General features: G+C 47.2%; 1 protein-coding gene across 1 annotated transcript; it reads right to left on the bottom strand.

Moving 5' to 3' along the window:
* Positions 1-6,511: 6,511 nt before the first annotated feature.
* On the bottom strand, positions 6,512-7,561 carry LOC147277825 (uncharacterized). Its single transcript, XM_086255734.1, has 2 exons — positions 7,274-7,561; positions 6,512-6,955 (listed from the first exon to the last, which is right to left on the bottom strand). Exons 1-2 carry the CDS (start codon positions 7,559-7,561, stop codon positions 6,512-6,514), a joined length of 732 nt encoding a protein of 243 aa, XP_086111860.1.
* Positions 7,562-12,241: the final 4,680 nt, after the last annotated feature.

Here is a 12,241-nt window from a genome sequence, read left to right as displayed (position 1 = left end):
AATTATAATACATTATACATAAATATAACTTTACATATTAACAATTAAAAAGTATTTTAGGGATAATTTTCATTTGGGCCTAACCACTTTTGATTCCCCCTGCCTCTATTGTCTAGTATTTTAGGGTTAATTTTGTTCGGGTTAGATTAAGGGTCCGTTTGACACTGTTTTTAGAACTGGTAAAAACGCTTTTACTAATGTAATAAAAGCGTTTTTGGTTGTGTTTGGCAGAAGTAAATAAAAGTACTTCTGTATTATAAAAGTGCTTTTAAATAAATTTTTGAAAAGTACTTCCAAGTGCTTATGCATGAAGCACTTAGAATTTTTATAAAAATTTGTATGTGCTTATGAGCAGAAGCGCTTATAGCAAAAAGCGCTATTGATTATAAGCGTTTCTAAAAAGCAGTGCCAAATGGACCCTGTTGATTCTAAAAAATGGTAGAGCAGTCAACGTCGAAGTCAAAGCACGTGGACTCGTTGACCTCCCACTGAGAGGATGCCACATCGAAGTGGAATAGGAACATGTAGCTGGATCCGACTAATGAATAGTGGAGAAAACGTAGTATCCGAAGCACCCTGCGCAAATACACAAAAGTGAGCTGGAAGGGCACTGGTGTGGTACCGGCCGAACCTCCTCCGACGCTCAAGTCAGTGTCAAGAAAATCTTTGAGCAGAGTGAGTGAATAGTATAATATTGATTGAATCCCTTTTTCTGACAAGAAAGTACCTCTTTTATAGTACTTTTGGAAGAGTGTCAACCAATCCGGTGATAACACGTGTCCCTTGTAACGACTCGCATAGTAGGAGCGCCACGTGTCACATGTTTCGAGGATCCGAATGAGTTGACACGGGTCGGGACCTAGGAGACTGGAGCTTGGGAGGCCGGAACTTAGGAGGTCAGGGTCTAGGAGGCCAGAGCCTAAGGGGCCAGAGCCTAGGAGGTCAGGGGTTAGGAGCCCAGGAGCTCAGGAAGGGCTTAGTCTTTGGGCCTAGGAAGTCGGTGCCTAGGAGCCTAAATGACATGATATTAAGTCTTATGTGACTTGTCGTTATGTCCAAATGATTAGTCATACGAATAGAAGTCCCCCAAGTTTCCGAGCAAAAGGTACTTCTTGGTTGGGAACTTTGTACACAAAGAAGTCCGAGCAGAACGACAAGCGACCACATACTTGTTCCTGCTTAAGATACTGTCCAGAAGTCCCCCAAGTTCCTTAGCAAGAAAAGCTGTACTGTAGGAAAGCTTGGGGGGTTAGATATGTACGATCGTAACATTTTTTTTTTTTTTTTGAATTTTGATCACTCTGTATTCCGAGCCGTAGATGCTTTGCGAAATCCCGGTGAATCCCGTCCAATTGAATGGTGGGATGTTGCCCTTTGTAAATGAGATTTTGGAATTAAATGGTAGAACCCAAATATAAAAAACTCATCCCAAATCTCACACTTGTTACTGTGTAAGTATTTTGGAAAGAGAGAGTGGATATTAACATAACCCAAAGAGAAGGGCAGCTGTGTGTGTGGAAACAAAACAGAGAAAAATAAAAAGGGCTCAGGTGGGAGGGTGAGGTGCTCGGGTCGGAGGGAGAAGTGAGGTGCTCAGGTCTGAGGGAGAGGGGCTCGGGTCTGCGGAGGAGCAGGAGAGCCCGGATCTGCTCGGGTCGGCGGCGCGGAGCGGAGGAGCTGAGGCTTGGCACTTGGGATCAGAGCTTGAGATCGGGTCGAAACTTGGGATCGCCGGGCTGTAGGCTCGGATTGAGGGGTACGCGGTGGTCGGAGACTTAGGGTCGGGCTGGGCTTGGTTGTGGCTCGGAGGCGCTGCGGAGGGGGGCTCGGGCCGGAAGGGTGCTGCGCGAGGCAGAGGCTCGAAGGGGCTGGGGGGCTGCTCGACTGCTCGGCTTGGGCTGGAACCTGAGTGGGCTGGGCTCGCACAGGTGCGCAGAGGGGAAGAGCTGCTCGAACGTTACACAGAGGGGGGCCTGTTCAGACGTTGTGCAGGCAGGGGGGCTGCTCGGACATTGCGCAGGGGGGGCTGCTCGGAGGGCATGGGCTCGGGCCGGAGCTGGTGGCAGCAGCTCGGGCTGTGGTGTGCGGGGCTGGTGTGAAGCCATTCGAACATCATTGGTTCGTCCGAGCACTGGTAAGTCCGAATGCCTTGGTTTCTAAATTCCTTGAGAAATGTTGATGAAATAAATGTTGAAGCTGTGCAACAGGGGTCGGACATCTGTTGGTGGAGTGGTGCTTGTGCCGACCCTATGTATATTTGATATCTAAATGGGGAAGATGCCGGCTCGAGCAAAAGTTTTGGTGAAATGCCTTCAATTTTGTGGACCATTGGAATTTATTGGGTATCTTGTTGTTGTTGACCAGGTACATAGGAGCTAAGACAAGTGGGTCGGAATTCGTTTGAGCTGTTGAAGCCGCGGAATACAGGTAAGGCTTGGGTTGTGATTGCTCTTCCTTTTGAATTGATTTTGTGAATATTGATATGAATGCATGATTGGTGGTTGAACATGAGATAAAGTGATAGGGTGAATGTTGTCAAATTGGGGGTGGAAAAACACATATGAGGGGTGGGAAACCAGTATTGATCTAATATGTCCATGGTGTTTGTCTTGGTATTCCGAGCACTTCCCATCTTGATTTGTGGTTTGTCTTGGATGGGCAGGTGTGTTGGGGTCGGACATTCCACGGCTTTCTCGGACGATTAATTAAGAGAGAACAATTCCATGGATGAGGGGGAGTCCGACCAGGCGTCCACAAGTGATGGGACACCGACGAGACCAAGTGTTCCTCGACCCCGAATGGGGTGTGGAAACAAGGGGGTAGGAAAAGTGCTCAAAACCGTTCAAGAGAGCTTGTCCATGGTGATAGAAAGTGAAGGAAAAGATACTGGTAGTGAGGACAATGAGGATAGAGAGACGCTCACAAGTGGTGGTGATGTGAATAGGCACATGGTGCCTATGACATACTGGTCCATGAATGGGCTGTGTGAGAACATGATGAAAGAGGAGCTTGAAAAATTGGGGGTGGAGTTCCAAATTCCCGATTACATCCATCTGAGCCTCCCAGGAGAGGGTGATGTCTTGAGTGACTTGCCGAAGAGGCAGATTTTGTGTTTTACCGAAAGTTTTCACCATGGGTTTAGACTTCCTCTCCATCCCTACTTCCAATACATTTTAAGAAAGTTAGGAATTGTGCCGGCTCAACTAACACCCAATAGTTGGAGGACATTAATTGGGTTGTATGCATTGTTCCGAGATTAAGGGTATGGTGCCCCGAGTATGGCTCAATTCACACACTTGTTTGAAATTAAGTCAAGTCCTAATTTGCGAGGGTGGGTGTACTGCTCGCAATTGCCAAACGGGTAGTTCACCGATGGCACGATTCGCCAAATACAGGTGGGCCACCCAGATGCTCACAAGGACTAGAAGAAAAAAATGGTTTTTCGCGAGTGGAGCATGGGAATTCGGCCGGAGTGAGAGGGTGACCATGAATAGAGTGTCGACGAATTTCCACATAATAGGTTGTCTGGTTGAGCCGATGCATTAGTCTTTGTACACTTTGATTATTAGCTGACGATGTGCTTGTACTAATAGTAATATGTGGTTGTTTATTTTTGTAGGGGGTGAGTAGGAGAGGCTTCCATTGTCGGAAGAGAGTGTGGAAGAGGTGCGGAAAGTGCTTAGTCGACCTGCCCGAAAGTTGAGCGCCGCATACCTCTTGTCTTCTGAAAATTTGGCCAAGTACGGCTTTGGAGCCCCAGGTGAGTTTCTATACTTCCCCTTTTAAAGTGTTGGTTGATGAGAAAATAACTTGTGCTCATTGGTTGTGTTGGTCTTACAGTGAAGATGGCCAATACGAAGAAGACAAGTAGACCTGTTGGTCCTGCCCCGCCTGCTTAGAGGAGGCTGATGATGGGGGCGCTGTTGGCCGGGGGTGGCTTGTCCCAAGGGAATACAAGTAGAGGTGCGCCGGTGCCTGGGAGTATAAGGCATAGTGGGTCTACCAACGTCCTTGCTCCAAAGGTTACTTCTCCTGGGAAGAAAATGAAGATTGGAGTAGATGCGGCCAAGCACGGAAGAGAGGGTAAGAGGGCAGCTAATGTGCTTGATTCGGTCCTAGAAGAGGATCGTCTGGTACAGCAGGCGGTGACAGACTTTGGAGGGTCTCTGAAGAAGGGGAGGGATGATCGGGTGATCGGCGATGGTGCTGAGCCTCTAGCTGTTCTGCAGCGGGCCTTTTCTAAGCAGTCCCAGGTAAGGGAGGGTGGTACATCATTATGAGATGTCCAAAGTTAGATTTTATAGCATGTGATAACACTTTCGTGACATTCGACCTAGCAGGCATTGTTTTTTACTTATCAGGCACATGTTAGTGTCCTTGCCATGGTGGAGAAGATGAAGGACGAGATGTCGAGCTTCGTGGTGTGGAAGGACAGAGCGCTCTCAACTGAGGAGAAAGTCAGTACCCTGGTCGACCAGAATAATGGGTTGCAGGCCAAGCTGCTGTTGGCCAAGAAGGAGTTGGCCAAGAAGGAGGCGAACCAGACTAGGCAAGAGTTGGAGCAGTGCAGGCAGGAGTTGAGCCAAGCCAGGCAGGAGCTGAGCCAAGCTAGGCAGGAGTTGGACAACGAGTATAATAGCGGCTATGCAATTGGCTTTGGCGATTGCAAATTAGAGCTTGAGGAGATGTGCTCTGATTTTGACTGGGACCGCGTGCGTGGTCTGCTAGGGGCTGATAGTAATGATAGGCATGCCAACGTCCCGGAGGGAGGTGCCCAGGAGGTAGAGCCCGAGGACGGAGCATCCACATGTGGGGAGCATGACATAGAAGAGAATCCCAAATAAATGTTTGAAGCAAACATGGCCCGGAGGCAGGGGTGGGCGGACCATCACCCTATTTTTGTTGAGTTATATGGTCGAGTCGGATGTGGCCCGTACCGAATTGTAAACTCTTTTGATTATTAAGTTTGTACTTGATGATATGTGGATGAATTGGAGGGTATCCGACCCAATATGTGGTAGGATGCCCTTCCTTTTAATACATAGTATTGTGAAATTTTTTTTGAATGCATGGTACTTAGTTTCCCTTGAATGCGTGGTACTTATTTTCCCTTGAATGCGTGGTACTTATTTTCCCTTGAATGCATGGTACTTAGTTTCCCTTGAATGCATGGTCTATAGCTTCCCTTGAATGCATGGTACTTAGCTTCCCTTGAATGCATGGTACGGATATGGGTAGGGTCGGATGTCTGATGGCTTGGGGGTCCATACAAAAAATTAACACTTTGAATGGAAAATGAGGAAAAAAGGTGTCTGTGGTAGGACATTCATTTATTAAAGCGATATAAGATAAATGAACTTGAAAAAAGTCCCCGGGGGGTACAACATGTGTCTACTTGTAAAAGTAGCGGAGGTGCTCGGCATGCCAAGGGTGGCCGAGTTCTTTACCGGTTGTGGCCCGAAGCCTGTTTGTGTCCGGACGAACGACCTCAATGTGTTCATATGGTCCTTCCCAATTAGGTTTCAGAACACCCGTCTTGGCCAAGGTAGTGCTGCGCAGGACCCAGTCCCCCACTCGGAAGTGGCGAGACTTAACTTTAGAATTGTAGTATCGAGTGACCCGTTGCTGGTAGGCATACTTGTGTAGCTCAGCTTGGGTCCGAAGCTCCTCAGCAAGGTTGAGACTTAGGGCTAGCTGGTCAGCATTTTACTCAGGCTGAAATGTGTCGAGGCTCAACTGGGATGACGGCTTCAGAAGCAAAGGCCAAGGAATAGGAGGTTTCTCCGGTCGAGGATCGACAAGTCGTCCGGTAGGACCATAAGACTTCGGGTAGGAGGTCATGCCACTTTCCTTTCTTTGCATCAAACTTGGTCTTCAAGGTATGTTTGATGGTCTTGTTGATAGCCTCAACCTGTCCGTTGGCCTGAGGATGACCGGGAGAGGCAAAGAAAAGCTTGATGTTGAATACGGAGCAAAATGATTTGAACTCTTTATTGTCAAACTGTTTGCTGTTGTCAGTGATAATGGTGTAGGGGAGACCGAAACGGCAAATTATGTTGTTCCATACAAAGCTCTTGATGGTTTGGGTGGTTGCCTTTGCCAAGGGCTTGACTTCTGCCCACTTAGTGAAATAGTCCACTGCGACTACTGCCATTTTGACTTTCCCTTCCCCTCTGTCATTGGTCCGATTAAGTCTATGCCCTATTAGGCAAAGGCCAAGGACTGTTCATGGTAGTCAGGGGCTCGGGTGTTTGGCGCGGAAAAGTTGCAAATTTTTGACACTTTATGCATTTTTGGGTGATCTTCTTTGCATCAACGCAGAGGGTCGGCCAATAGTAGCCTTGGCGAATGGCCTTGTGGGCTAAGGATTGGGCCCCTACATGATTGTCGCATACCCCTTCATGGATCTCCCGGAGGACCAGTCGCCTTGCTCGGGGGTAAGGCATCATAAGTATGGCATGGAGAAACCCCACTTGTATAATTTATTGTTGATAATGGTATACCGGGAGGCTCAATGGCGAAGGCGCCGAGCCTCGGTTTTGTCTGCAGGTGGGTTCTCATGCTTAAGAAATGTGAGGAGAGGGTCCATCCAACTAGCTTGTTGCTCAGACTGGCAGACCTCCATAGGATCAGTGCTGCGCTGAGGTAGGAACTCGACTGGGACAGACCTCCCAGAGGTTTGGTCAACAGCCGAGACAAGGCGAGCTAGGGTGTCCGCCCTCTCATTTTCTGCCCGAGGAATTTGTATGAGTTGGTATGCTGAGAACTGACTGAGTAGGCTTTGGACTTTGGTGGAGTAGGCTGCCATGCGTTCACCCTTTGTCTGGTATTCCCGTGTGACCTGGGTCACCATAAGTTGAGAATCGCTATAGATTCTAAGTTGCTCAACATCCATGTGTAGTGCCAGAGATAAGCCGTCAAGGTGGACGTCATATTCAGCCTCAATGTTGGATGCCTGGAAGCCAAATCGAAGAGTATACTAGATGGTTGTCTGGTCAGGGGCAATCAAAACAAGTCCGGCACCACTGCCTTGCTGGTTGGAAGATCCATCAACATATAAAAACCAGATTGGGTGATCCGACCTGATTGCTGGAGTTGAAGAAGTAGGTGGGTCGGTGGTCGATATAGTGGCGAAGGAGGGCTCAGCCTCGGGTAGGAATGTAGATTCTGAAATGAAGTCTGCAATGGCTTGTCCCTTTATGGCCGGTTATGGGCGGTAGGAAATGTCAAATTCGCTCAGCTCAATCGACCATTTGATGAGCCAGCCAGAGACCTCAGGTCGCTGCAAGACTTGCCTGAATGGTTGATTGGTCAGAACCACGATAGGGTCAGCCTGGAAGTATGGGCAGAGGCGCCGGGCTGATGTGACCAAGGCAAGAGCTAATTTTTCTATCTCCGGATATCTGGTCTCAGTATCTTGTAGGGCCTTGCTGGTATAGTACACCGGGTGCTCGACTTTATCCTCTAGTCGAATTAGGACTGAACTGGTGACTGTCTGGGAAACGGACAAGTAGAGGAGTACCTCTTTCCCTGGCTCGGGTTTAGAGAGTAGAGGTCCCATATACTCTTTATTAAGGTCTTGGAAGACCTTCTCACACTCCGGAGTCCAGTCAATATATTTTGTCCGAGCCTTGAGGGTTTTGAAGAATGGGGAGCAACGGTTGGTGCCCTTAAATATGAATCGCGTCAAGGCGGCGACCCGGCCTGTTAGGCTCTAGACTTTCTTCTGAGTCTTGGGAGATTGCATATTGATTAAGGCTTTGATTTTCTCAGGGTTTGCCTCGATCCCCTTTTGGCTCACCATGAAGCCAAGGAACTTTCCCGAAAATACGTCGAACGTGCACTTGGCAGGGTTCAGGCGTATCTGATACTTCTTGAGCACTGAAAACATCTCTGAAAGTTTGTGGACGTGGTCTTCCGCCCAAACACTCTTGACAAGCATGTCGTCCACATAGACCTCCATGGACTTGTCGATATACTCTGAGAAGATGGAGTTGACCAAGCGCTGGTAGGTGGCCCCGGCATTTTTGAGTCTGAAGGGCATGACCTTATAACAATATAAGCCTCTGTCAGTAATGAAGGCCGTATTGTCCTGGTCGGGGCTGTGCATAAGGATTTGGTTATAGCCGGAGTAGGCGTCCATGAAACTAAGGAGTGCATGGCCTGCTGTGGCTTCAACCAGTTGGTCAATTCGTGGAAGGGGAAAGCTGTCCTTGGGGCAGGCCTTGTTGAGGTCGGTGAAGTCCACGCACATCCGCCACTTGCCATTAGACTTCTTGACCATCAAAATACCTCTTTCTTTAGGCGAGCTTATTCACCATTAAGTCTGCATACTCTATTACTCATAGTGAGTCGCTCCGTCCTCCTGTGTAGATGTAGATATAGAGGCACCTTTTTAATTCTGTCTGGTCTGTCTATCACCACAAACCTAGTGATCTCACTTTCAAGAAGACGCAGAGCTAAGAGTCAAGATGACTAGAATATGTAGATCAGTCAATATGTTAAATAGGAATAATAGCCCGTCTTAGCCACCTATTTTTGACGAAGGCTACCGCTGATAAGATAAGGGCAAACGACTAGAATATGTAGATCAGTCTTTACTACACAGCTCTAATAGCCAGACTACATTACATAATTGGCAAACGCTCATGGCACTGCTTAGTCTAAAGCTATAGCTATAGTACAAACTGCCTCGGTAGACTCGGCAGCTTCGCTACCTTAGTGGAGACTAGTTCGTAATTGACGGCTTCGCCACTGATGCTTGACATTAGAAGAGAGTTGGGGCTTCGCTCCTTAGCCTTGGCTAGCTCGGCCTACTACCTTTCCTTAGTAATCTCCACAGCGTACGTTCATAACCAAGATCTCACTTTCTTCGACGAAGTTTTTCCATAACCTTAGCTTGCCCTATAGAATGAATCCACAGAGTAGGGAGTCAGAGGAATGCAGTTTTCTTTGCTTGTTGAGAAGGCGCTTTAACCGGAACGCGTACCTTGGCATTCGGAGAGACACTCTCTATATACCTTAGCATTGATAGAAGTTTGATGTTACATATAAGTCGACGTTCAGTTAAGTTAGATCGCCCCTATTCATTTCTTTCTTATTAAAATTACTTGAGCCAAGGAAGAAGGACTCAGGGATACTTGACTCCCCACAAGAGGAGGGTTTGTTTAGGACCCTTCGGTCGAGCCTGTTTTCACTCCCTCTAAAAGTGGTACTTGAATGTCACATCTTGTCAAAACTCCGTATTTTTTATTAAACTAGCTTACTTATGCCAGTTTCTGCGTTCCTCCATAAACGCTATGAAGTTTGTTTCCCCGCACGAGTACGAGAAAGAATCCTTTAGCAGCTAATAGTAGATTAAGCACTAAAGTCCTTACTTAGCTAGTTAAGGAATGATGCTTTAAGCCAGCGATAAAACGGGTGCGCTAACTGTTGCTTTTGAGCTAGCCAAAAAGACAATACCAATATAGGAACTACTTCTAAGATAGAATAACAATAACAAAAATTTCTTAAGTGAGGTTCTTTACAACCAAATCCAGAACAGAACCTTTAGGCGGCACCAAAACAATTATCATTGGCTTTCTTTTTTCCCTGGGAACTAGACTCGGCAACTAAGCCCAAATGGTAGGTTTCAAATCTTTCTCCCTTCGCTGACTCTTTATCTTCAGCTTCAATTACAGAGCATTCTGCTTCCTGGCGAACTGAGAAATTCTTTGATTCGTTCGAGCAACGGCTTGTGGGGCAGGAGTCATAGGGCGGAGCAAGCCGGAACTGGCCAACCAACTCTACCATCATTTCTTTATTAGTTAATGCCAGCTCTCCTGACAAAGGAATCTTTTTCCTACTGCTATTCCTAGTTCCACTATGCTCTACTCCTAATTCCTCTGCGCGCGTTGGTTTTTCAAAGCCAATTAACTATCGAGGTGGGGTCCTTTCCTCCATTTGGTAGTAGGATGTGGGAGTCCAATAATTCCCCACTTCTTTCACATTAATCCGCGGAGTATAATGACTTATGGATTGGTAAGTTAATGATCTCCTCTCTCCAAATCAAAGAATTAGTGTACCAATTATGTCCACCCGAGGGGGGCAACAAAGGTTCGACGAGAAAGAGCTACGAAAGAAGGTAGCATAAGCTTTCATTTCTTTGATTCAACTTCTTTCTGTGCATAGGAAAAAGGGGAAGCACAACATGAAGAAGAAAGGGTTATGGCCGCCGCTATGACTCCAGTACCCCTTTACCAGGAGAGAGTTTGACCCATTATAACAACTTATGGGAGTCCTTTTCGTCAAAGAACAAGATAAAGGGCGATCACCCAAGCAATTGATTTGGTTTCGCAAAGATCTTTCTATCCGACAAATTCACCAGCGGTTCAGATCTAATGAGCGGAGGAAAGTCTTAATTCAAAGGCACCTGCGCCAAAACTTCTTCTGAAATGGGGGGTTGGCTTGAAGATACCATCCGAGATACTTGTTCTTAAATATCTATTGTATGCATGGACTAGTAGCAGAATACCTTTCATAGCCTGAAAGCTCTTAAGGCAGCTTGCTTACTATCCTATTGAGGGTCTTACTACCTAACAAATAGAAGGGTATTTCCTGAGGGAAGTAGTCCGAGTAGCTAGGTAGCTTGTTAGTTAGTTGTTGGCATTCGGTAGCTAGTGGCTAGGTTGTTAGAGAGCGGACGATAGCTTTCTCATCCTTTGTTCTCTTTCGTCCGTTCCTACCCTAGTAGCTAGTTTTGAGTTCCCTTACTCTAACAAGTAAGTAAGGTTGCTTGCCCCTTCTGGGTGTTCATACCTGACGAACTAATTGAGAGTCTTTTCGGATGGTAGCTTTACTTCTTTACTGTCTCTATTCTAGTTGAGTAAGGAAGTCCTCATAGCTTATAGTTTGTGAATGCTTAAATCGCTCTTACTTTGCTTCTATTGGTGATAATGATGGTGCGAGGTCGGGGGATGGATTCTGATGCTAGGAATGCTCCTACCCCTCTGGGCGCTGTCTCCTCGCCCATACCAACCTGGTAGGGATATTGGCTATATAATCGGAGGGGTGCTGCCCCGCCTACGTTATTTATTCTATTGCGGGATAAACAACTTGGCAAAGTGGCTCTTAAATAACATGTGTCTGGCATCAACTGAATATGGATCTTCGATAAAGGGCTATGGACCTGGACCCTCCTACAGGAATATTAAGTACATAGTAGTCTTACGCACCCACCAAGTGAAGTGACCAAGCTCTCCTCCTCCTTGTACAAGGCCAAATGGGGCCTTTGACTAGCGATTGAAGGAGTTGGTTTGCTAATTGGTAGCGTTTCGGCTTAAGGACATGTAGCTAAGTTGTCTAATAACCTCTTTGGCGAGCCAATCAGGGTAGGAAACCTCGCGGATGAAACCAATTTTCTGTAACTTGTTGACTTCGTCCTTTATAGCAACATAGATTTCGGGCTTGTACTGCCTACGCTTTTGTCAGACGGGGCGGTGTTGTGGATTAAGACTCAATCGATGGGAGATTACCTCTGGAGAGATCCCGGGCATGTCATCAAAGGACCATGCAAAGACTTCGGCATTGGCACGAAGGAAGTGGATGAGTTCTTCTCGGAGACCAACGTTGAGCTGGGTTTCGACCCGAACCTTGCGGTTCGGGTAGGTAGATGAAATGGGAACTTCTTCTACACAATTGTCTTGTTTATCTGGTTGGGCAATAGCCCTGAAAGACACATCACGGGGATCTTCAGGAGGATTCGGGGTGGGACAGGTGGGGGAGACATAAACAGCCATAGAGGGCTTGGCCTCTTTTTCCTTTTTGACGGAAGTCGTATAGCATGACCTGGCTGATGCCTGATTGCCTTTGACTACCCCTGTTCCGCATGGAGTCGGGAACTTGATCAAAAGCAGGTGGGTGGAGATCATAACCTTGAGTTGGTTAAGGGCCGGTCATCCCAGGATAACGTTGTAAGCCGTGGGACAGTCGACCACCAAAAATTGAGTGTTTGTGGTAGCGGACGAAGGATACCTCCCGAGGGTGAGTGGGAGGTACATCCCACCAAGAGGGGTGACCATGTCGCTTGAAAAGCTGAGTAAATGAGCGATCGACCGGTCAAGCCTCTCCTGGTCAATTCTAAGAGCTGTGAAAGCTGAGGTGAAGAGGATGTTGACGGAGCTATCACAATCGACAAGGATCCGAGCCACATCGAAATTAGCTATGGTGGCCTCAATGACCAAAGGGTCATCGTGTGGAAAAA

Source organism: Dryas octopetala, chromosome 8 (genome assembly GCF_963921425.1).
Source record: "Dryas octopetala chromosome 8, drDryOcto1.1, whole genome shotgun sequence".
In the NCBI taxonomy this organism is placed as follows: domain Eukaryota; kingdom Viridiplantae; phylum Streptophyta; class Magnoliopsida; order Rosales; family Rosaceae; genus Dryas; species Dryas octopetala.
This window is presented reverse-complemented; position numbering and strand designations above follow the sequence as displayed.